Source organism: Elephas maximus, chromosome 5 (genome assembly GCF_024166365.1).
Source record: "Elephas maximus indicus isolate mEleMax1 chromosome 5, mEleMax1 primary haplotype, whole genome shotgun sequence".
Classification (NCBI taxonomy): Eukaryota; Metazoa; Chordata; class Mammalia; order Proboscidea; family Elephantidae; genus Elephas; species Elephas maximus.
The window spans coordinates 155904351-155930863 of record NC_064823.1 but is presented as its reverse complement, the minus strand read 5'-3'; the positions used below and the strand labels follow the sequence as shown (position 1 = coordinate 155930863).

The following is a 26513-nucleotide window of genomic DNA, read 5'->3' as shown; positions in this document are numbered from 1 at the left end:
AAGAACTGAAGAATGGGAATTTAAGTATCTCGCCTACAGTCACCAGCCAGTAAATGGCTTAGGAAGATTTCATTGCAGGCGATGTTACCCTTGAGGTCTCCTTTTAATGACCATTTTCTGATTAGAATTAACATTCTTTTCTATCTACTAACTTCATTAGTTTAAGTTCCTGCCTAACACAAACCTTAACTGGGCATTGCCAAGCAGAGGTTAATAGCATCACAGAATCTTCAAGATAGAAGGATCTGGAGAAAAATGTAGAACAAAATTCTAACTCAAAAAAGAAAGACCAGACTGGCTGACCTGACAGAGAATGGGGAAACCCTGAGAGTATGGCCCTCAGACACTCTGTCAGCTCAGTAATGAAGTCATTCCTGAGCTTCACCCTTCAGCCAAAGACTGGACAGGCCCGTAAAATAAAACAAGACTAAAGGGGCATACCAGCCCAGGGGCAAGGACTAGAAAGCAGGAAGGGATAGGAAAGCTGGTAATAGGGAACCTAAGTTTGAGAAGGGAGACTATCGACATGTCGTGGGATGGTTAACCAATGTCGTAAAACAATATGTGTACTGTTTAATGAGAAACTAGTTTATCCTGTAAGCCTTCATCTAAAGTACAAAAAAAACCAAAGCTATAGAAGTTATAAAAAAAAACAAAAACAAAAAAAAGAAAAGCCTTTGGAGACCCCAGAATCCAATTTTATTTTAGGGATGAGAAAACTAAGGACAAACTAGGTAAGGTAATTACTTAAGATCATCCAGCCCTAGAAAGAGACTGAGTAGGGCCTGGAATGGATTTTGCCGACTCATAGATATTTTTAGTTCCATCATTCAATTCAATTCAAATGAAATTACTGAATTGCTATTCTGAGCTACAAAGTTGTTAGCTACCATGAAGTTGACCCCCGACTCATGGCAACCCCATGCACAACAGGATCGGACCATTGTGATCCATAGGGTTTTTACTGGCTGATTTTTGGAAGCAGATCACCAGGCCTTTCTTCCTAGTCTGTCTTAGTCTGGAAGCTCCGCTGAAACCTGCCCAGCATCATAGCGACACACAGGCCTCCACTGACAGACGGGCGAAGGCTGTTCATGAGGTGCATTGGCCGGGAATTGAACCCAGGTCTCCCTCATGTAGGGTGAGAATTCTACCACCAAACCACCGCTGCCCTCATAGTACAAGATGCTGGGGATAAAAGGCAAATATGATACGATCCTTCCTCCCAAGGAGCTTACAGTTGTTCTGTTTAGAGCCTGCACATTAGGCTCTGGGGATGTTATGATGAAGGCGGCAGACCCCAACCGTGTCTCCAGAGGGCGTAAGCCTAAGTGCTTGGGCCGGTCACTAATATTTGGCGAGGATTTCAAGAAGAAAAGGTATTAAAGGAACATATTACGGGAGACTTCAGTTCATCTGGGGTGTCAGAAAAAGCCTCCTTGCAAAAGCGGTGTTCGCTTATCTGTACAAGTGGGTGTGCTGTAATTACTGCTATTTTATAGGCTCTCGGAGGAGTCGGTTAGACAGCCATGTGTCCTGTCACAGGAGGCGTGAGCCTCCACCGAGAACTGGGCATCTTCACGCTGGGCCTCACTTCCTCGTTGGTAAAACAGTGAGTTTGGACAAATTAGTGGTTTTAGCAATGATCTAAAGACTCCCCTGGGGTCCCCCTGGGAACACCTAAGGAACTTGGGTGGCTTGGGGGCTGGGTGCTGGTCTCTGGCTCGCCACCCACTGTCACTGGGGGGTTCTATTTGGGTCTGCTTCCCACTGGGCCGCCTCTTAAGGTTTCCTCTGGTGAAGGATACAGCTGGTCAAAAAGGATCTAATGCAACACAACACACTACAGCACAGCATGACACAATACCACAACACAACACTATACAGCACAACTCCGCACAGCACAGCACTACACAACACTACATAGCTCAACACTACACAGCACAACACATTACATGACACAAAAGTACACAGCACAACACAACACTACACTATGCAACACACTACACAGCACAACACTACACAACACAACACTTCATACCACAACACAACACTATACAACATAATACTATACAGCAAAACAGAGTGCTACACAACACTACGTAGCACAACACAACACTACACAACACACTACACAGCACAATACTACACAACATAATACACTACACAACACAGCACTACACAATGCAATGCTATATAACACAAGACAATACAACACAGTACTACACTACACAATGCTATACAACACTAAAAAAAAACACTACACAGCATAAAATGCAACACTATACCACACAACACAATAAAACACTGCACAACACAATATGCACAACACATTGCAACAGTACACAACACGACCCTAAACAACACAACACAACATTACACAACACAGCACATACTGGTTCTGGATAGATGGATAATTCTCATGGCTTTTCCAGGTGTAACATAATTACTTCATTGAATCAAATTACTATTCTCCCCATTTTGTTTTCATTCTTTCAAAACATTTTTTAAATGGGTAGGACCAGCATCACAGCAACACGCAAGCCCCCACAGCACGACAAACTGACAGACATTTATACTGGAGCTTCACTTAGTCACTGCTTAGGTGACTGAAATCCTACAAACTCAGGGGCACAAGTGAGCTTCAGGGGCGTCAAGTCCACACCTTTACCTTGCAATGGAAAATGCTGGCTCCAACAGGTGAAGTCAGACAAAACCAATGAGCTTTTTCTTTTTTTGACTTGTTTAGTGAAGCAATAACAACTCGGGTATTTGGTTTAATGGGAAGATGTGAGATCTGGAGCTGAATTTCTTGGGTTTGAACCTTGACTCTGCTACTTAGTATGTGTGGGATCACATTGCTGTGTTAAGTGCCCTCAAGTCCATTTCACAGAGACCCATGTGACAGAATTGCCCCGTAGGATTTTCTAGGCTGTAATCTTCATGGAAGCGGATTGCCCTGTCTTTCTCCCGTGGAGCTGCTGGGTGGGTTCAAACTGCCAGCTTTTCCGTGAGCAGCTGAGTGCTTAACTGTTGAACCACCAGGGCTCCTTGTAGGATCGTAGCAGGTCTCAGTAAATGTTTATGAAGAACGTGAATAGATTGAGGGAGGAAGAAGTTTCCTCTTTTGCCCATACTTCATGGAAACTCATGTGTGGAATTAATGAGCTAATGAACTTAGGTTCCCAATAGAGCATGACTCCAATACATACACACTGTTACTACTGTTACTGCGTAATTATGTAATGTAATGGAAAATTAGAGAGAAAATGGCAAATCTACTCCCTGATGAAGTACACAGATATTTCCAAATGCTATGAAAAGTTTCCTGTCTGTCAAATGAGAGGACACAGCCAGTTGGTTTCCTCCATCTTTCCTGTTTTATAATTCAATGAAGCAGTTTTCACGTGGAGAAGGTTGCCTGCTCGCCCCCTGGTGGCCATATGTGTAATTAGCCATTTTCCCAGAGATCTTCGCGGCTCTTCAGTCTTAGACAAGACAGATCTCACCTCCCCTGCAAAGTTACGGCTTCTTGGGAGGTAATGAAGTGAGGTGAGGGCAGCATGGTTTTGAAATTTGATGGACCTGGTTTGCCTATTTTCAGAGACCCTGTTGGTAAACATTCACCACTACCGGTAGCCTAGTTTTGGTGCTATTGCTGAGCTGAGTGACGTCATGCAAATTGGTTGGCTTCTCTGATCTTTGGTATCTTTATCTGTGACCTGAACGGTTGGAAAAGGAGATACGTAGGGTCCAAGGATTTGTTTCTTGGTAGAGGGACAACAGCACAATACGTGGTGTGAAATGGGGTCTTAGAAGTCATTCCAACTGGGTTCTAATCCCACCTTTTCTACTTACTGAGTGACCTTGGGCAAGTTATTTAAATGTTCGGGGCTTCAGTTTTCATGTCTGTAAAGTGTAGATAATGAAATCTAGTTCCTTGGTGTTAGAGATTGAATTGTATTACCCTAAAACATGTGTTGGAATCCAAACCCACCTGTGGATGTGATCCTGCTTGGAAATAGGGTTTTTCCTTTTTACATCACTGAGGCTATACCATTGTAGGGTGCGTCCTAAACCTAGTCACTTCTGAGTTGTAAAAAGAGCAGAATAGACACAGGCAGGAACACAGGCCGGGGAGACAGATACCACATGAGGACAGTCTACAAACCAAGGAACCAGGCAGCCACGGAAGGCCCAGAATAACCTATAAGACCCTGATTTGGACTTCTAGCCTCCAGAACTGTGAGAAAATAATTCCCTGTGTTTTAAAGCCACCCATTTGTGGTGTTTGTGTTACAACACCCCAAGTTAAACAAGACACTTGGATTGTCAGGATGAAATAAAATAATATCTGTTTTTCATGTAGCTACAATCCAATTTATGTTAAACACTTATCTACTACACACTCTATCTATGAAATATGATCATGCAAATCACCACTTTCAGAAACAGCCCATCAGTGTAATGTCCTGTAATTAGGGAAAAAGACTTTGGACAAAATTGGATAAAGCTTGGCCTCAATCACAATATTTATTGCGTCTAAGGGTTTTATGATATACAGAAGCAAACCATTAGGATTTTATGTCCTCGTGATTAATTCTGGAAGAGTCCAGAGAAGCAACTTACGATCCAAGCGGCTAACGTACATTTGACAAGGCCAATTTGACAACGGTTTCTAAGTCTGTTGAAACGTTCAGGAATTAATTGCAGCGCTCAATTGCTGAGATGATTCTTTGGGCTAAGGGAAGCGCTTAAGTTAGGCAATGCCAAGGGTGTAGGAGGAAGCTGCCTGGTTAAGAAAAACCAAAACCAAACCTGTTGAACTGCCCCATAAAGTTTCCAAGGAGCACCTGGTGGATTTAAACTACAGACCTTTTGGTTAGCAGCTGTATGTCTTAACCACTGTGCCACTAGGGTTTCCACCTGGCTAAGAGCGCCTCCGATAATGAACATGTACTTCGGCAGCTTTCATGCTGGGAGCAGTGAGGGGAGCAGGACAGAAGCATCTTCCCCACAGAAGCTTTGGGAGAGGTCTTTGCGGCTGACTTGGATGTCTCGGGAAGTGAAGGACTGAGACCGGTTGGAGAGGATGATACAGGTGATGGGGTGGGTGGATTTGTATGTATGCAGCATCTCGTGGATTCACAAACTGTTAGAGGCCATATGGTTCCACTACTTCTCTAAAACCAGTTCAGTTGCCATTGAGTCCCCCCAACTCACAGCAACCCTATGTGTGTCAGGGTGGAACGGTTCTCCAGAGGGTTTTCAATGGCTGATTTTTTGGGAAGTGGATTGCCAGACCTTTCTTCTGAGGTGCCTCTGGGTGGACTCAAACCTCCAACCTTTCAGTTAGCAGCCAAGCATGTTAACTGCACCGCTATGTCTCTACAGATGGGATTAAGGTCTAGCAAGGGAATAGAATTCGCCTCAATTTAGAAGTAGAGATAAACATGGAGCCAGAAGCAACCCAGGCTTCCGACTTGCCTCTCCATAAGCCCCCATCTAATTGGAATCAGTGACTGAGGACCACAGACTTGTCTCCAGGTGGTTCTGTGATACCTGGCAGAGTGGTAGTGCTTATTTAATACGCTATGAAAATGGGTTAAATTGTGGTATTAACACAATAAATATTTACCAAGTACCTACTATGTGCCAGGCACAGTTTGTTAAACACGCTATGTTTAATAAACCGTGGTCCCTGTGACTGAGGACTTTAGCTAATTTTTATATTCATCTATAACAAATTTAGTTTCTATATTAAACAAAATTTTGGGGGGGAATTGTTTTCCCCCAAAAGTTGTGTTCAAGTCCTAACCCCTGATACCTGTGAATATGACCTTCCCTTAAAGCCAGTGCCAAAATTTGGACTTCTAGCCTACTAAACTGCGAGAAAATAAATTTCTGTTTGTTAAAGCCACCTGTTGCTGCATGCTGCCTACTTTGGTAATTCTGTTATAGCTGCACTAAGAAACTAAGAAAATACTGAAGTTATCGAGGATTTCATTTTACTTGGCTCTACAATCGATGCCCATGGAAACAGCAGTCAATAAATCAAATGACATATTGCACTGGGCAAATCTGCAAAAGGTCTCTTCAAAGTGTTGAAAAGCAAAGACGTCACCTTGAGGGTCACCTTGAGGACTACGGTGCGCCCGACCCAAGCCATGGTCTTTTCAATTGCCACATATGCATGCAAAAGCTGGACAATGAATAAGGAAAACCAAAGAAGAACTGACGCTTTTGAATTATGGTATTGGTGAAGAATATTGAATATACCATGGGCTGCCAGAAGAATGAACAAATCTGTCTTGGAAGAAGTACAGCCAGAATGTTCCTTAGAAGGGAGATGGCAAGACTACGTCTCATGTTCTTTGGACATGTTATCAGGAGGGATCAGTCCCTGGAGGACATCACGCTTGGTAAAATAGAGCATCAGCGAAAGAGAGGAAGAGCCTCAATGAGATATTGACACAGTGGCTGCAACAGTGGGCTCAAACGTAACGATTATGAGGATGGCGCAGCATCGGGCAGTGTTTCCTTCTGTTGTACACAGGGTCACTATGAGTCGGAAGCAACTCAATGGCACCTAACAACAACAACAACAACAAGAAACTAAGAAAATACTGAAGTTATCAAGGGTTTCATTTTACTTGGATCTATAATCAATGTCCACGGAAGCAGCAGTCAATAAATCAAATGAAGTATTGCATTGGGTAAATCTGCTGCAAAAACTTCTTCCATGTTGAAAGGCAAAGATGTCACTCTGAGGACTAATGTGCCCCTGACCCAAGCTATGGTCTTTTTAGTTGTTTAATATGCATGCGAAAGCTGGACAATGAATAAGGAAGAATTGAAGTCTTTGAATTATGGTGTTGGCAAAGAATATTGTGTATCCCATGGACTGCCAGAAGAACGAACAAATCTGTCTTGGGAGAAGTACAGCCAGAATGTTCCTTAGAAGTGAGGATGGTGAGACTTCATCTCATGTACTTTGGACATGTTATCAGGAGGGACTAGTCCCTGGAGAAGGGCATCCTGCTTAATAAAGAAGAGGGTCAGCAAAAGAGAGGAAGATCCTCAATGAGATGGATTGACCCAGTGGCTACAATGATGGGCTTGAGCACAGCGAGGGTTGTAAGGATGGCTCAGGACCAGGCAGTGTTTTATTCTGTTGTATATGGAGTCATTACAAATTGGAACTGACTGGATGGCACCTAACAACAACAAGAAACTAAAATAAAACCCTTCGGAGCAGTTCTACTCTGTCACACATGGGGTCACCATGCATCGGAATGGGTTTGTTTTGGATGTGTTCAGTTCCTGGGTGGCGCAAATGGTTAACAAGCTCAGCTGCCACTTGAAAGGTTGGAGGTTTTAGTCCAGGTAGATGTCCTCAGAAGAAAGGCCTGGCGATCTTTGAACAATCAGCTACTGAAAACCCAATGGAGCACCATTCAACTCTGACACACATGCAGTGGCCATGAGTTGGAGTCCACTCGACGGTAACTGGTAAACTGGTACTATGTGTTCAACACTGGGGTCAATTTAATTGTACAGTAATGCTAAGGCCTTTAGTGGCACATAGTAGGCATTCTGGATGTCTCTTCCCCAACCAGACAATGAGTTTCCAAAGGGAAAGAGTGTGTGTTACTTACCGACAGTCACGACACTGTGATAATTGCTGAAAGAAGGTCATTTTGCTTATAATTATGATGTGCTGGGTCCCTGAGCTGGCATGGAGTCCCCTAGGATCTTGGACCTAGTGAGTTCTGTCCTATGTGTAGTGGGAACTGAAAAAGTTGTTGTTGTTATTGTTAGGTGCTGTCGACTCAGTTCCGACTCACAGTGACCCTATGCACAACAGAATGGAACACTGCCCGGTCCTGCGCCATCCTAACAATCATTGTTATGCTTGAGCTCATTGTTGCAACCACTGTGTCAATCCACCTCGTTGAGGGTCTTCCACTTTCCCGCTGACCCTGTACTCTGCCAAGCATGATGTCCTCCTCTAGGGACTGATCCCTCCTGACAACAAGTCCAAAGTATGTAAGATGCAGTCTCGCCATCCTTGCTTCTAAGGAGCATTCTGGCTGCACTTCTTCCAAGACAGATTTGTTCGTTCTTTTGACAGTCCATGGTGTATTCAATATTCTTCACCAACACCACAATTCAAAAGTGTCAACTCTTCTTCAGTCTTCCTTATTCACTGTCCAGCTTTCACATGCCTATGATGTGATTGAAAATACCATGGCTTGGGTCAGGCGCACCTTAGTCTTCAGGGTGACATCTTGCTCCAACACTTTGAAGAGGTCCCTTGCAGCAGATTTGCCCAACGCAATGCGTCTTTTGATTTCTTGACTGCTGCTTCCATGGCTGTTGATCGTGGATCCAAGTAAAATGAAATCCTTGACAACTTCAGTCTTTTCTCCATTTATCATGATGTTGCTCATTGGTCCAGTTGTGAGGATTTTTGTTTTCTTTATGTTGAGGTGTAATCCATACTGAAGGCTGTGGTCTTTGATCTTCATTAGTAAGTGCTTCAAGTCCTCTTCACTTTGAGCAAGCAAGGTTGTGTCATCTGCATAACACAGGTTGTTAATAAGTCTTCCTGCAATCCTGATGCCCTGTTCTTCTTCATATAGTCCAGCTTCTCATATTATTTGCTCAGCATACAGATTAAATAGGTATGGTGAAAGAATACAACCCTGACGCACACCTTCCTGAATTTAAACCAATCAGTATCCCCTTGTTCTGTCTGAACAACTGCCTCTTGATCTATGTAAAGGTTCCTCATGAGCACAATTAAGTGTTTTGGAATTCCCATTCTTCACAGTGTTATCCATAGTTTGTTATGATCCACACAGTCGAATGCCTTTGCATAGTCAGTAAAACACAGGTAAACATCCTTCTGGTATTCTCTGCTTTCAGCCAGGATCCATCTGACATCAGCAATGATATTCCTGGTTCCACGTCCTCTTCTGAAACCAGCCTGAATTTTTGGCAGTTCCCTGTCGATATACTGCTGCAGCCGTTTTTGAATGATCTTCAGCAAAATTTTGCTTGCGTGTGATATTAATGATATCGTTCTGTAATTTCCACATTTGGTTGGATCACCTTTCTTGGGAATAGGCATAAATATGAATCTCTTCCAGTCAGTTGGCCAGGAAGCTGTCTTCCATATCTCTTGGCATAGACGAGTGAGTACCTCCAGTGCTGCATCTGTTTGTTGAAACATCTCAATTGATATTCCATCAATTCCTGGAGCCTTGTTTTTCGCCAATGCCTTCAGAGCAGCTTGGACTTCTTCCTTCAGTACCAAACTCAAGAAAAGGAGAATTAATTCTGCCTTGAGGAAGAATTGTGTTTCCCCGGAAAGCTTCAAAGAGCAAGGGACATAGGACTGAGGTCTGAGAGGTCGACCTTGAGGGAAAGTTAATTTTTTTTTAAATTTTTGTCGTTTAAAATGTACACAGCAGAAATACACCAATTCAACAATTTCTACATAGAGAATTCAGAGACATTGATTAAATTCTTCAAGTTGTACAACCATTCTCGCCCTCCTTTTCCAAATTATTCCTCCTTCATTGGCGTGAACTCGCTGCCTCCTAAGTTTCTTCTAACCTTTCGAGTTGCTGTTGTCAATTTGATCCCATATAGATAGTTCTTTACAAGACCACAGTGCTCAAGGCGGACCTTCTTTACTAGTTAAGCTAAACTATCATTTCGTTTAAAGAAGAAGAAGTTAAAAAATTTAACTGTAAAATTTTTTGATGCTCAGAGCAGCTTAAACCTGGTGGGGCTGTTCAAAGTTGGGAGTAGGCTGTCTGGGAAGGCAGAGAGCCCTTGAGTATGCCCGAGGGTCTGGGAGGGATGCTGCACCTAAGTGACAAGAAAGGGCTGGATGATCCCAGGTATGTTGTTTTAAAACTCTTGATGAAACAAACACAACAGCCCTCATGTTCTGCTGGCACGTGAGACACGGGGACGTAGGAGGCATCTTTAGGGTGACCAACTCATCCCCGTTTGCCTGGGGCTTTTCAGGTTTTAGCGGAACGTCCTGCATCTCTTGGGAAAGCCCTCAGTCTTGGGAGAACTGAGGTAGCCGGGCATTCTATTCACATCCCAGCTTTGCACAGAGAAACGAAGAACGCTTCTCCTGATGCATGCGTGAGAGATGCTTCTGAAATGGTGTCGTGGAGACGACCCTGTTCCTCTGTGTAGACACATTCTTGTATACTGGAATCCTAGTAGGAAACAGGGACTTGACTGGGAGTCATTATCTGGGGATGTGGATTTTACCAAGCTTCTCTTATTGAACACTTCATTTTTAATCTTCCTTTTGACGACCACTTAATGTTTATTTATTAAAAAATGTATTCGCGACATTAAGCAGTCATAAGATATGATAATCTTTTTCTCTGGATCCTATAGTTTTCTCTGTGTGGTGGTGGAAACAACAACAACAAAACATTTCTGTGTAGTCCCCATTAGTGGGTATTTCTACAAAGTTTGTAACATTAACTTTGAGCTAAATATCACATCTATGTCTCTGTTGCTTTTGAGCCATGGCTTGTGTCTGAAATAGATTTAAATCTAAAATGTCAAGGGAATAATCTTAAATTTATTTCTGATCAGCTCTCTAGCCTCAGGCTTGTTATTTTTGTAAAAGATAAAATCTGTAGGATATCAAGGTCTATCATTGCGATGTTGTGTGTTGCCACATTCTGCCACGAGGGGGCAGTATCACCTATCAATTCATGTCTAGGCAATAAACCTTGTGTAGTTTGGATGAGTCACACAGACAGTTTGGATGAGTAGGTTATTAGTCAGAGGACAGAAGGGAGGGGTGGTGGAATGAATTTTATACACTACCAAATACAGTAAAACCCTGGAAACACACTGCCATAGCTGAAAAATTGCTGGGTTCTGGTCTTGACTCTACCTTGCTGGATGACTTTGAGCAAGGCACTTGCCTTGCTTGACTTCTTGTGTATATGAGGGTTCTGGGTCAGATTAACTCGAATTTATTTCTGATTCCAATTTCTCTGGCACATACATTTGTCTAAAGGAAAACTAGAATAAAGGTCTTTTGATGACATTTTGTGGAATTCTATTTTTCATTTTTTTTTCCAATCAAGCTCATGTTTCTGGATATGCGTGTTAAGTCACGAATGCATAATTCTCTTTTTCTTTCCTTGAATGGTCTATTGTATTTCCTTATAAATGCATTCTTGTATATTGTATGCTTGTCACCTCAAAGGAAATTGGTTTACAGTTTGTGCTTGGTTCACATCTAGGGCAAAAATATGCTTTCTAAACCTAGCTTCCTTTATTCTTGGTATTTGTTTCAGTAGAAAGTTAAGCCCCATCATATTTGAATATTACAGTTATCCCCCTCTTAAAATGAGAAGATGTCTTCTGGATTCCTGGTCAATGGTCAGGTTCATCACAAACAACTTATACCATATAAATACTTTGCCTCCAAATAAGCTTTTATCCATTTTTGTTGTTGTTAAGTGCCATGGAGTTGGTTCTGACTCACGTACCCTTTGTAAAAAACAGAATGAAACACTACCCTGTCCTGCACCATCCTCACAATCATTGTTCTGTCTGAGCCCACTGTTGTAGCCGCTGTGTCAATCCATCTCATTCAGGGCCTTCCTCTTTTTCGCTGACCCTCTACTTCACCAAGCGTGACGTCCTTTTCCACGGACTGGTCCCTCCTGATAACATGTCCAAAGTACGTGAGATGAAGTCTCACCATCCTTGCCTCTGAGGAGCATTCTGGTTGTACTTCCTCTGAGACAGATTTGTTGGTTCTTTTGGCGCTCCATGGTGCATTCAATATTCTTCACCAACACCACAATTCAAAGGCATCAATTCTTCTTCGGTCTTTCTTGTTCATTGTCCAGCTTTCGCATGCATATGAGGTGATTGAAAATACTATGGCTCGGGTCAGGCATACCTGAGCCCTCAAAGTGACATCTTTCCTTTTTAATACTTTCGAGAGGTCTTTTGCAGCAGATTTGCTCAACGCAATATGTTGTTTGATTTCTTGACTGAATTTTTAGGAATGGAAAAAAGTTAAGCTTCAGGGAAGAGAAGTTCTTGAAATCTGACGGTTTCCAGATAATGTCAGAAAATGGTTGCAAGAAAATGACATGAAATGTACATTAACATAAATCTATAACTGCTCAAGTTGATGAAAAATATCACCATAAGATTCTGTTATCACTGAATCCACTGATATTTTTTTTTCTTTGACATTTTGTGAGAATGAATAAATTATCTGAGAATGTGTTTGCATCAAAAATACAGAATTTTGTAATAAACACATAAATCATCCAGGCATTTTCCAGCAAGATGCATGGTTCTAAAAATGGGGAGCAGTCACATTAATTCCTTCCTTCCAGCTTCCTTCTTTGTGCATTACATTAGTGCTCTGGGGGTGGTGGGGAACCATCAGTTATGAAAGTGTATGGAAGGAAGATGGAAAGAAAATAACTCTTATTAACAAAGTTTTCCAGGCAGCCTCCCCCCACTCCCTACAAGCCTCAGCTTCTGTGAGCCTTAGTTTTACAGAGGTCCTCTCTGGACTTATTTCCTCAGTTTACACCAAGGCTTACTTTAAAGAGCAATCATGTTTTTATAGTCATGGTATCCATTATAACAGCGGACATCCCCTATAAAATAGCACTTAACCCTGAAAAATACATTCTTGTGTAAGAAACTGCTCTCCCTGAAGAACTGGTTTACATTTTTCACTATGAGAAATTAATATCACACAAAGGCGCACAATACCCTTTTTGCTTTGACTACCAGGAAGCTCAGAGACAATTTTAATAGCATTTAGCTATGCGTGCCCTTGGATCTTGAATTTTATCTTTATGGTAATCATATCATCTCTCTAGATTTTCCCTATGATTTTCCTTTTATTTCCCAGTGCAAATTGTTATTAATTACTTCAGCATTGGCCAAATTACTGCAAAAGATATCTTTAAAGTGTTAAAAAGCAAAGATGTCACCTTGAAGACTAAGGTGCGCCTGACCCAAGCCATGGTGTTTTCAATCACCTCATGTGCGTGCAAAAGCTGGATGATGAATAAGGAAGACTGAAGAAGAACTGACACCTTTGAACTGTGGTGTTGGTGAAGAATATTGAATATACCACGGACTGCCAGAAGAACAAACAAATCTGTCTTGGAAGAAGTACAACCAGAATGCTCCTTTGAAGCAAGGATGGAGAGATTACGTCTCACATACTTTGGACATGTTGTCAGGAGGGGTCAGTCCCTGGAGAGTGACATCATGCTTGGTAACGTAGAGGGTCAGCGAAAAAGAGGAAGGCCCTGAATGAGATGGATTGACACAGTGGCTAAACAATGGGCTCAAGCATAACAATGATCACAAGGATGGCGCAGTACTGGGCAGCGTTTCGTTCTGTTGTACAGGGTTGCTGTGAGTGGCAACTGACTCGATGGCACTGAACAACAACAACAACACAATTCGCATGTTTCAACAAAAGAATTCCTGTCCAAAAAAAACCCACAGAGTATTGGTTTTCACAATCAATTTTTTCATCAATAAGAGAGTGTCATCAAGAGGCATAAGGTGTGTGAGAGTCTTTCCAAAATTAGGTAGCTATTTCCTGAATGGTAATTCTCTTGTTTAAGAAAATCTGTGACTACCAACAAAAATGCAAGAGGATATTGGAAGCAAAGTACACGTTCTTGTATTTCTAACTTGTTGTGGCTCCACTTTACCTTTGATATGTTGGCTTCTGGTGTCCTTGGAAATGGGTTCGTCCTCCTGTAAAAGACAGCATAGAACCATTATCTCTTAAATTGTTACTATGAAAACACTTAACATCTTGCTACTCTTTATGGTTAGCGTCTCAAGGATAAATGGGTAAGTCCCTGGACTCACTGCATGGTCCGCGGTCAACACTGCTATTGTTGGCTGCCATCAAGTCAGTCCCAGACTCACGGCAACCACAAGCACAATGGGCCAAAATGCTGCCCAGTCCTGTGCCATCCCCATGATCGGTTGTTGATCGAACTGTTGTGATACATGGCGTATTTCACTGACTGAGTTTTGGCAGTGGATTGCCAGGCCTTTCTTCCTAGTCTGTTTTGTCTGGAAACTCTGCTGAATAGCAACACACAAGCCTCCACTGATATGCCAGTGGTGGCTGTACTTTAGGTGCATCGTCCAGTAATTAAACCATGTCTTTCGCAGGAAAGGCAAGAATTCTGCCGCTGAAAAATATGTGTGAATACATGTTCCACTGCTGTCAGGGAAGGGTGCGGTGGCCTGGGTGGTATCTGGAATAAAACACTTGGATTTCAGATCCACTCCTACCTCTTATTGCTGTGAAATTTGGGGAAAGGCATTAGTGTGTTATTAGTCTCTGATTTTTCATCTCTATAACAGGGAACGTGCTCACGGGATTCACCTCACTGAGTTATTATGAAGATCAATATACATGATCGTGTGCATAAATGCAGCCAAGCAGGTGGATCGAGTGGACGCCTGCGTGGAATTCCACCTCCACTGCTTGCTGGCTATGAGAACTGGGCAAGTCACTTCGCCTTCTGAGCCTCAGTTTCTTCATTTGTGAAATGGAAATAACAAAGGTACTGATACCTCATGTGGGGAGAGGATTACATGAGGCACAGAACGTAATGTGCCTTGCACAGAATGTGGCACCAATCAAGTGATTAATAATTGTTACTTAGAGAAAGGTCTGCCGACCTACTTCTGAAAAATGAGCCACTGAAAACCCTATGGAGCACAGTTCTACTCTGACACACATGGCTGTTATCACTGTATTCATATTAATAATAATAATGATGACATTATTAATAATATAATGATATTAGTAACATCATTACTATTAGTATTATTAATGAAGACATGAGCGAACTATTAAGGGTTAGACAATTGGAAGACATGATAGTGAAGAAAATGATGAAGATCTCATAATGATGTTTCATGCATTAAAAAGCCTTTGAGCCTAGGTCAATATTAGGGCCTTAGTGTTACTCTTTATTGGTACCTAGTTGAGATGGCCAGGATGGATAGAGTGGTTACTGAACCCCAAGCTACCTTTTATCATCTGAAGTTTGATGCCTACCATACCTCCTCTATAGAACACTGAACCCCAGTATTTGTGCCTGGAAAGAGCATAGTCCGTCTTCTTTGGGCCATAGGGGTGTGTGTGTGTGTGTGTGTGTGTGTGTGTGGTGGGGAGGATGTGAATCCATATAGCTGGGAGTTGAGAGAGATTTGGATCTTGTTGCTATGGTTTTCTTCATTACACTACCAGCTTCAAATTCCTCTAGGGTTACCTCTTCACAGAGGGCCATCTCGAAGAGGTTGGGGTGCTGGAAGATTCTTTTCAATGTTCTTGTTCAATCCTCAAGTGTCAGTCTTCCCTGTGTAGCTCTCCATCAAGAAAAAAAAAAACAAAAAACAAAAACCCAAACCCGTTGCCGTCAAGTCGATTCCGATTCATAGTTCTTTCTCCATCCTCTTGCTCCTCCCCACCACAGGGCTAGTCTGGTGGTGGGGGCAGGAGAAGCTCTATGTTTTTTGGGTCTTCAGTGGGCCTTGTGTGCTTGACCCAATCCATGGTCTTTTTAACTACTTCACATGCGCACAAAAACCGGACAATGAAAAAGGAAGACAGAAGAAGAACTGATGTTTTGAAATTGTGGTATTGGCAAAGAATACAGAATATACCACGGAATGTCAGAAGAACAAACAGATCTGTCTTAGAAGAAATACAACCAGCATGGACCTCAGAAGCAAGAATGACAAGACTTTGTCTTGTTTACTTTGGACACGTCATTAAACCAAAAAACCAAACCCACTGCCGTCGAGTCGATTCCGAATAAAGCGACCCTACAGGACAGAGTAGAACTGCCCCATAGAGTTTCCAAGGAGCGCCTGGTGGATTTGAACTGCTAACCTCTTGGTTAGCAGCCATAGCACTTAACCACTATGCCACCAGGGTTTCCTGGATACGTCATTAGGAGGGGCCAATCATTACGAAAGGACATCGTGGTTGGTAGAGGGTCAGCAAAACCTTGGGAAACCCATGATGAGATGGGCTGACCTAATAGCCACAAAAATGGGCTCAAAATACCAACAATCATGAAGGTGGCACAGGATCAGGCAATATTTTATTCCATCATACACAGGGTTGCCATGAGTCAGAGCCAACTCGCCTGCAACTAACAACAACAGGCAGGCATTATGTACCTGGGGCTTAGAGTCTTAGGAGTGGGCCTTTCCCAGTGACTCTGCTCCTTCTCTCTGTGGCAGCCAGATTCTGCTTTGTGTCTTTGGTGGATCTTTTGCAGTAGGGAGTTTTTGTATCTCCTTCAGCATTAGGGACCCTCTGATGATTTTTGATGGTATTAGTACAGGGTCCTGGGGTATTTCCTGCTCCTCCCCCAGGGATACTCCCATTTTCTTAATCAAATATGTATTTATTAGTACCTACTCTGTATCTGGAATGATAGCAGATTACAAGGAAGCAAAGAGGAAAAAGAGCTTGGATTCTAAAGGTGAAGCCAGATGTGCGCAGGTACATCATAGCACGGGGTTTCTCAAACTTGGCACTCTTGACATTTTGGGCTGGATAATTCTTTGCTGTCAGGGGGCTTCTCTGTGCATTGTAGGACATTTAGCAGCATCCCTGGACCCTACCCACTATATGCCAGTGGGACTTTCCCAGATGTGACAACCAAAAATGTCTCCAGACAGTGCTAAACGTCCTAGTGGGACAAAATGGTCCCAGTTGAGAACCACTGGTTACAATGGAAGGTGTCATAGGTGTGAAAGACTGCTATGTATTGCTTCTTCCAGAAGCTTCTCCCAATCTTTCGTTGGGCTAAGTGATGTACCTGGGTGTTCTCTTTGCATTCTGTACTCACTTTATGACGTCAAAATGGTCAGGTTGGCTCATAGCTCTCCACTAGACTCTGGCCACTGGCTCATCTTTTGATCCCCAATGCTAAGCAAAGTGCTTGGCACACAGTAAGTTCTCAACAAATGGAAGAATCAGCAGTGATTTAGGGCAATGCAGTTATAACCAACCTAAGGAGTCTAGATTAGAACTGGCCTGCGGTAAAGATTATTGAAGATCCATTTCACAGGTAGTTTAATCTCAACATAAACATGCAGAACTAACAAGAGTCAACTCCTAGAAATGAGGCTGGTAGTGAAAAAGATAGTCTGTTTGTTATAAAAGTTTGGTTATTTGAACACTGATTATAAAACTCCCTCTTTATTTGAATTGAGGTCAAGTCCTTGTTTAACTTATAAGCCAACTCTCCGGCTGACCAAGACTGGGCTCAGGGCTCCAGCATGATCCCTTTCCTCACAGGCTTCATTCGACTCAGTATGTTGAGATTGTCCTCCCATGTGTAACACGATCTAGCTTGAGGAAGAAGTTTGTTTTTTTACAGGAAACTACAAAGATGATTTGAAAAAAATACGAAGCAATAAGAATGGAGGCTTAAATTCTGGCATAGTTGTTAAAAAACAAAACAAAAAACAAATGAGAATTATCTTCCTAAAAAAAGTCTCAAGAATGCTCATCTACATGTAAGGGGTCTTTAGGAGTGATTTTAAGGAAAGGAGAACTGAGAGTCCCTATCCCGTTACAGCCAGACCACAACGTGGGCCTTCAGTCTCTGTTCTGAAATTCTCCTTGTTTCCTGAACAAGCTTCATGCCCTGAAGTACCCTTCTCCCTGTCAAGACAGCCCCCGTGGGGCCACCACAGATGCAAATCTCAGTTATAGTAGCAAATATTCACAGGAGAACTTTGAAAACAAAGTGTAAAAGGACTCCATGTGAACAGAAGTAGAACTGGGGAAAAGACTGGGTTACTGTTCCTATCAACGAGTTATTAAGTTTTTCAAGATCTAGTTCATATGATTGAAAGTTTGCTTGTTAAATTTCCATCCACTCCAGTGATATCTACTGAGCACCTCTTACATAAAGGCGCTGTGCTGGGGATAAACTGGTCGCTGTCCTCATGAAAGTGGCATTTATTGACTGCTTTTTTTTTTTGTACCAGGTAGAAACCCTGGTCGTGTAGTGGGTAAGTGCTGTAGCTGCTAACCCAAAGACTGGCAGTTCGAATCCACCAGGTGCTCCTTGGAAACTCTGTGGGGCAGTCCTACCTTGTCTTATAGGGTCACTATGAATCGGAATTGACTTGACGGCAACGGGTTTGCTTTTTTGTACCAGGCACTGTGCCCTATGTGTATTGTCACAACAGCTATCAGGTTCTATAGGTAGGACAACGAAGGCTCAGAGAGGGCAAGCAACAGGCCTAAAAGCACAGAGCTCATAAAAGTTAAAATTTAGAGCTGTTAAAATAGAGGTGATATACCCCATCTTGTAAGGTTGCTTGAAGAATTCAACGCGATTGACCGATTCACTAGATCTTTACTCAGAAAGGTCTTCCCCGACCCCTCACCTTACTTTACTCTTTTTTCCTTGAATCGCTTATCACTTGGCTTATTGTCTATTTATTATGGTTCTCTTCTTTTTTTTTTTTTTTCCCACTAGTACATAAGCTTCGTAAGAGCAGGAGTTGGTCATTCATGGTGGCACCCCAGTTAGAAAGCGAAACCCGTTGCCATGGAGTCAATTCCTCCTCATAGCTACCCTGTGGTACAGAGTCGAGCTGCCCCATAGGGTCTCTAAAGCTGTAATCCTTACAGAAGCAGACTGCCACATCTTTCTCCTATGGAGCGGCTGGTGGGTTCTAACTGCCAACCTTTTGGTTAGCAGCCAAGTGCTTAACCACTGCACCAGCAGGACTTGGGGTGGCATCTCAGAACCCACAACTGTGTCTGGTCTGTGGCAGGCACTCGGTACATGTTTCTTGAATGAGTTTGTTGCATGAGTGATCGAAGTGTTTAGCTTGGTGCCTGTGTAAAGAGGTAACGTTCAATATTTCACCCCTCATCTTGCTTGCCAAACCTCTATCTGATGTACTTCACGTAAATGGCATTGCTTGGGAAAATTTGTACTTTCCTTTTCTTGTCAATATTAACAGCGGACCTCAAGTTAAATAGGTAAACAATGGGAACAGGTAATCACAAAGAAGTGTGTGTTATAAATATTCAAAAGCATGTTCAAATTGTGGCGCAAATTAAAAAAAAAGAACGGTAATATTCTCCCCTTTTGTTTTAACTAAGATTAAAAAACCAACAGCCAGAATGCCACTGAATTGGTCACTTTTGAAAAAGTTAATTTTATGTTCTGTGGATTTCTCCTCAATAAATGATTAAAAAAAATAACAGCCAGTTTTGATGAAAGTTCGATTAGGCGAACATTTCCATATATAGCTTTGGGAAAACCCAAAACCCACTGCTGTGGAGTCAATTCCGACTCACAGTGACCCTACAGGACAGAGTAGAACTGCACCACAGGGTTTCCAAGGAGTGCCTGCTGAATTTGAACTACCGGCCTTTTGGTTAGCAGCTGTAGCTCTTAACCACTATGCCACCAGGGTTTCCTCTGGGAAAGTAAATTGAAATTATATATATATATATTTTTTGGGGGGGATCACAATATATACTAAGTGTGTTTAAAATGTTTCTACTCAATGGTTCAGTAACATAATACAAATATCATAATGGGGCATGATATATCTATAAAATTAGGCTTATGAATGAATGCTTATCATTACATGGGTAATTGTTTTATAACCAGAACTTAAGGAGAAAAGACCAGGAAACCACCTAAATACTACACAACAAGGCTCCCTTGCATGAAATACGTCTGTATACAAAATATTGATATGAAATACACCAAAACATTATCATTGATAACCTTGTAATCCCAGGGGTCAATTCATCTATATTTTATGCATTTCTACATGTAGAAAATTAAATATTAGCAAAAGTTTTACTTAAAAATAAAATTCTATAGGTGTGTTTAAGGCATTTACATTTATGAGATATTTTCATAAGGTTATCTTTCGCAGTCTCCAAGTAGCCTTCTGAAGTGAGTATAATAGGGATTAAATGAGCCCTGGTGGCGCAGTGGTTAAGCGCCCAGCTGCTAACTGAAAGGTCCGTGGTTTGAACTCCTTAGTCACTCCACAGGAGAAAGATGTGGCAGTGTGCTTCTGTAAAGATGACAACCTTGGTATCCCGATGGGGGCGGTTCTGCTTTGTCCCATAGGGTTGCTATGAATTAGAATTGGCTTGACGGCAATGGGTTTGGCTCTGGTTTTGATAATCTGCTGAAAACCCTTTGCCATAGAGTTGATTGCTAATCATAGTGACCCTATAGGACAGAGTAGAACTGCCCCATAGGTTTCCAAGGAGCAGCTGGTGGGCTTGAAGTGCCGACCTCTTGGCTAGCAGCCAGGCTCTTTAACCACTTTACCATCTATTATTCCTGTTGTGTAGATGAGGTTACAGAGAGGCTCGGAGTTGCATGATTTATTACCGCTCAGCAGTTGGCAAAGTTGGGCCTAGAATCTATGCAAAATATTATTATCAGAAAGCCTTTAGTTCAAGTTCTGGCTCTGGAGAATGGGATAAGCATTAGATAAGATATATGTGAAAGGGGTTAGCCTGAGGTCTGGCTCACAGTAAATCTTCAACAAATGTTCACTGCACTCCCTACTAGGCACTTATTTCATAAGACTCTGCTTATCCTGCCAGTAATACAAATCAGCCCCTTGTAATACCCTAGTGGTGAAGAGGTTAAGAGCTACGGCTGCTAACCAAAAGGCTGGCAGTTTGAATCCACCACCTGCTCCTTGGAAACCCTATGGGGCAGTTCTACTCTGACCTATAGGGTTGCTATGAGTTGGAATTGATTGGACGGCAACAGGTCTTTTTTATGCTGAACTTGACCTGCTTGTTCCCTAATGAGATCCCTTGAGGAATGAGAGATAGCAGGCTCTTGGCTGCTGGGAAGTGCCCTGCTTGTGCTTGATTCATAGGGTCAAGCCTTTACTCACTTCTTCCGGTTTCACTGGTGTGCTCCAGGGCTTCTCCTCAATGAAGACAGAGGTCTCGGGGTCTACAGGAAGGTCCATCACAGCCTTGAAATAACGTGTATCTGTGAAAAGAAAGTAAAACACTAAAGTCATAGCTTACACAGACTTAATACACTAAAATTTACAAAATATTTTGTACATCCATTAGTTCATTTAGAAGACCAAACCAAATCCATCGCCATCTAGTTGATTTCGATTCATGGCGACCCCACGTGTTAGACAGAACTGAGCTCCGTGGAGTTTTCTTGGCTGTAATCTTTACAGGAGCAGACCTCCAAGCCTTTCTTCCATGGCCCTACTTGGTGGGTTTGAACGACCAACTTTTAGGTTAGCGGTGTGTAAACTGCTTGCACCATCTAGGGACTTATTAGCTCATTAAATCCCCACAATTTAGGCATGAGGCAAGCAATTCTACTTCCAGTTAACAGATGAAGAGACTGAGTCTCAAAGAGGAGAAATTACTTTTCCAGGTTCATACAAATAAATGCCAAAGTCTGGACTTGAACATCATTCTTTCATCTGCCTGGGAAACTCTACATATCCTTGAGAATTGGGATATGTTACTTCCTATCAAAGTCTTCCCAGATCCCACCCACCTACATCCCACCCTGCCTCTCCTTTCTATATTATACACGTAACACATTCTATCGTGTTTATCTGTTGACCTGTCTCTTTCTCCCACTAGACTGTGACCCTCCTGAGGGCATGGGATGTACCACCTGGTCCTTATAGGGCAACTAGCTGAGTAGGAAAGGGTTAAGTCAGCAGGCCTGGGTTGTGCAAACCTTGCAAATTCCAGAGAAAGGCCTGCCTTCAGGACTGGCCTTGAGCAGGCTCCTGTGGGATAGCCCGTGAGTTTTTGGAATACTCTGCCTGAGAAGGGTGTGTTTGTATGCCCGAGGCCTTGGACCATGCTGCACTGTTTGTGCAGATAGGTTTCTGCTAACAATGTGATTTCTGAGGAATGGGGGTGGGGATCTGGAGTTTGAGTAGCTGAGGTTAGTCACATGAGCAGTGCATGTGTACATGGCTGGTCCGTAGTAAAAGCCCTGGACACCAAGGCTCAGGTGAGCTTTCCTGGTTGGTAACACTTTGAACATGTCACACATCATAAATGAAAGAATGAAGTGCATTGCCACGTGACTCCACTGGGGGGAGACACCTGGAAGCTTGTGCCTGGTTTTTCCTGGACTTTGTTCTGTGTGCCTTTTCACTGTACTGATGTTAACCTGTGACCTTTCACTGTAATAAAACATAACCATGAGTATAACAGCTTTTTCTCATTCCTGTGAGTTTTCAGCAAACCACTGGGGGGCTCCTGGGGACCCCCAACACACTGGCACAGAGCAGATACTGAGTAAAGTGTTTGTGGAATGAATGAGCACATGAATATCGTCATTATTTACAAGGTGATTCTCTGCAAAGAAACTTCCGTAGGCTCATTTTAATAGGTTAAACCAAAAAACCAGACCATTGTTGTTGAGTAGATTCTGGCTCATCGCAACACTATAGGACAGTGTCCCATAGGGTTTCCAAGGAGCAGCTGGTGAGATTTGAACTGCCAACCTTTTGGTTAGTAGTCTGAGCTCTGAACCACTGTGCCACCAGGGCTCCTTCAATAGGTTTTGAACAGCTGACCTTTTGGTTAGCAGCCGTAGCTCTTAACCACTACACCACCAGGGTTTCCTTCAATAGGTTAGGCAGTCAGAAATACATGATTTCATTTTTTCCTGTCCAGTGTCTTGTCTAAGGTTCAGAGACCTTGATGAACTTGCCCAATGGCTCCCAGTTAGAAAGAAGCAAAGTGGGTGTGAAATTGAGCCTTCCTTGCTCTTAGTAAGCATGGCTCCAGTATGAGTCCTAGGCTGGGTACGCATGAAATCAATCAACCAAGTTAAAAAGTCTTTGCTTTCACTTTATGCAAGCTCTGGAAAGTCTATGGGGACGGTCCTGCTCTGTCCTATAGGGTCACCATGAGTCAGACTCAACGGCAGTGGGTTTGGTTTTATTATGCAAACTCTATCTTAACATTTCGCGTGTCTCCCACATCCCTCTGTCCCTCATTGGGCTCAGGAAGAGCATCATGGTTCTAACAGCCAAAGGTTACAGAGTTTGATTCGGTGCCAGGTCCTCTGGCAAGAACCTGACATGTATCATATCATGTATCTTCAAAAGAATCCTATGGAGTAGGTTCCATTATGATCATCCCTATTTTCACATAGAGAAAATGAGTTAGTTGTAGGGCTTGCCCAAGGTCACATGAAACCAAACCATACCCATTGCTGTTGAGTTGACTCCAACTCATAGCGACCCTATAGGACAGAGTAGAATTGCCCTAAAGGGTTTCCAAGGCCGTAAATCTTTTTTTTTCTTATGTTGTGCCAATTGACCTAGATGTCTCCCAAAACTATAGTTCCCAGGCCCCAGCCCCCAGCCCCAGCTACTTGGCTCCTTGAAGTGTTCGGATGTGTCTAGAAAATTCTATGCTTTTGCTTTGATCCAGTTGTGCTGACTTCCCCTGTATTGTGTGTTGTCCTTCCCTTCACCTAAGATGATTCTTGTCTATTATCTAGTTAATGATTTCCCCTTCCCTTTCTCCCCACCCTTGTAACCATCAAAGAATGCATTTTTTTTTTTTTCTGTGTGTAAACCTTTCCTTGAGTTCTTGTCTTTTTGTGACTGACATTATTTCACTCAGTGTAATGCCTTCCGGATTCATCCATGTTGTGAGATGTTTTGTGGATTCACAAGGTTGTAAATCTTTATGGAAGCAGACTGCCACATCTTTCTCCCTTGGAGTGGCTGATGGGCTCGAACCACTGACCCTTTGATTAGCAGCCAAGCACTTAACCACTGTGCCACCAGGGCTCCTCAAGGTCACACAGCTAGTATGAAATGGAGACATATTTTTACCTGTTGTTGTGTGCTGTTGAATCGATTCCAACTCACAGGGACCCTACAGGACAGAGTAGAACTGCCTTATAGGGTTTCCTACGCTGAAATCTTATGGGAGCAGATCGCTAGGTCTTCTTCCCGTGGAGTCACCAGGGGTGGGGTTCAAACTACTGACCTTTTGTTTAGCAGCCAGGCAGTTAAACACTGTGCCACCAGGGCTTCTTGGAGAATTCTTTTTTTTTTTTTCCTCTTTTTACCTAGGGTTGTTTAATTCAGAATCTGTACCTTTAATCACTATGCATTATTATAGTATTGGATGAATTTTGAAAATTTGGGCAGACCCAAATATTACCTGCATATTCAGATTCCCTTATAGGCCTGGCTGGCAAAATTTTGATCGGCTGCCATGCTTCTACCATCTCAAGTTCAGGTTCTTCATAGTTATCATCACTGTGGCCTTTTGCTCCATCCAGGACTGCAGCAAAATTCCTATTCTAAGTAGGAGGAAACATTCAAGTGAGCCAAAGCAAGTTACAATGAGGACAAAGATTACAGACTACAGCGCTAACTAGAGGAGCAATATAGATTCTCACGGTTGGGAGATAAAAAATTAAAAGTCTGGAAAACAAGACAATTCATGTTCAATTCTTGTGGTAGGCAAAATTCTAAAGATGGCCTCCTGTGCTCTGGTTATTCTATCAAGCACTAATTTAGGTACTGATGTGAAGAATCATTGCAGATGTAACTAAGGTTACTATATCAGTTGACTTTATTGTTTTGTAAATAACATTTTCTTGGTGTTTGGTGAAAGTTTACACAGCAAATTAGGTTCCCATTTAACACTTCCTTTACATATTGATCAGTGACATTGGTTACATTTTACGCATTGTGTCAACATTCTCATTATTTCCCTTCTAGTTGTTTCATTTCCATTAATCTAGCTTCCCTGCCTCACCTTACCTTCTAATCTCTGCTTTGGGGTAAATGTTGACTGTTGGGCTCATATATACATATAATCATAAGAAGCACAGTACTCATGGGTGATATTATTTATTTTAGGAGCCAATCTGATATTTAGTTGAAAGGTGACCTCCACAAGTAGTTTTAGTTTCAAGTTTAAATGGTTTTTCTCAGGGCGATAGTCTCAGGGGTTCCTCTCGTCTCTACCAGTCCAGAAATCTGGCTTTTTTAAAAAAGAATTTGAGTTTTGTTCTATATTTTTCTCCCATTCTATCCAGGACCATCTATCGTGACCCCGGTCAGAATGGTCGTTAGTGGTAGTAGGGCACCATCTAGTTCTTTCCGTCTCAGGATAGATGACGCTGTGGTTCATGTAAGCAATTAGTACCATAGATGAGTTTCTTCTTTGAGCCTTTGGCTTCCTTATTTCTCTTTTCTCCAGACTCAGTTGACTTTGAGATAGAGAGTGTATCCTTGATTATATGGGTGGGTCCAATGTAACCACATGAGCTCTTAAAAGCAGAAGTAGATGTATTTGTAGATGACGTGGTCATATAAATAGAGAATCCTAAGAAATCTACTAAAAAGGATTAGAATTAATAAATGAGTTCAGCAAGCCTGCAGGTTACAAAATCGATATATAAAAACCAATTGTATTTCTAAAACAATAGCAATGAATTATATACAAATGAAATTAAGAGAAAAATTTCATTTATGATAGTATCTAAAGAATAAAATCTTGGGAATAAATTTAACAAGAGAAGTGCAAAATGTGTATTCCTAAAACTACAAGACGTTGTTGAAATCAATTAAAGAACACTTAAATAAATGGAAAGACATCCTATGTTCCTAGACTAGGAGACTGAAAATTGTTACACTGTTAATCCTCTCAGACTCATCTACAAATTCAATACAATCACTATCAAAATCCCAGCTAAATTTTTTTTCAGAAATTGACAATCTGATCCTAAAATCTTTATAGAAATGCAAGGGACTCAGAATAGACAACACAATCTTGAAAAGAAAGAACAAAGTTGAGAGACTCACATTTTCCAATTTCAAAACTTACTACACAGCTGCAGGAATCAAGATAGTGTAGTACTGACACGTTGTTATTGTTGTTAGATGCCGTCAGTTATGACTCATAGTGACCCTATATACAACAGAATGAAACACTGCCTGGTCCTGCATCATCCTCACAATTATTGTTATGCTTGAGCCCATTGTTGCAGCCACTGTGTCAATCCATCTCGTTGAGGGTCTTCCTCTTTTCCACTGATCCTCTACTTTACCAAGCATGATGCCATTCTCCAGGGACTGGTCCCACCTGATAACATGTCCAAAGTGTGTGAGACGAAGTCTCATCATCCTTGCTTCTAAGGAGCATTCTGGTTGTGCTTCTTCCAAGACAGATTTGCTCATTCTTTTGGCAGTCCATGGTATAGCCAATATTCTTTGCCAACACCACAACTCAAAGGTGTCAATTTTTCTTCAGTCTTCCTTATCCATTGTCCAGTTTTTGCATGCATATGAGGCAATTGAAAACAGCATGACTTGGGTCAGGCGCACCTTAGTCCTTAAAGTGACATCTTTGCTTTTCAACATTTTAA

At 42.2% G+C, this 26513-nt stretch overlaps 1 protein-coding gene across 1 annotated transcript in view; it reads right to left on the bottom strand.

The window, feature by feature from the left end:
* Positions 1 to 26513, bottom strand: part of CLNK (cytokine dependent hematopoietic cell linker) — a 128580-nt gene that overhangs the window by 69178 nt on the left and 32889 nt on the right. The window contains exons 4-6 of the mRNA XM_049885312.1: positions 24296 to 24437; positions 21010 to 21110; positions 13767 to 13812 (exon numbers count right to left, since the gene is read on the bottom strand). Of these exons, the coding sequence (XP_049741269.1) occupies positions 13767 to 13812; positions 21010 to 21110; positions 24296 to 24437 (289 nt within the window). The remainder of the gene's footprint in view (positions 1 to 13766; positions 13813 to 21009; positions 21111 to 24295; positions 24438 to 26513) is intronic.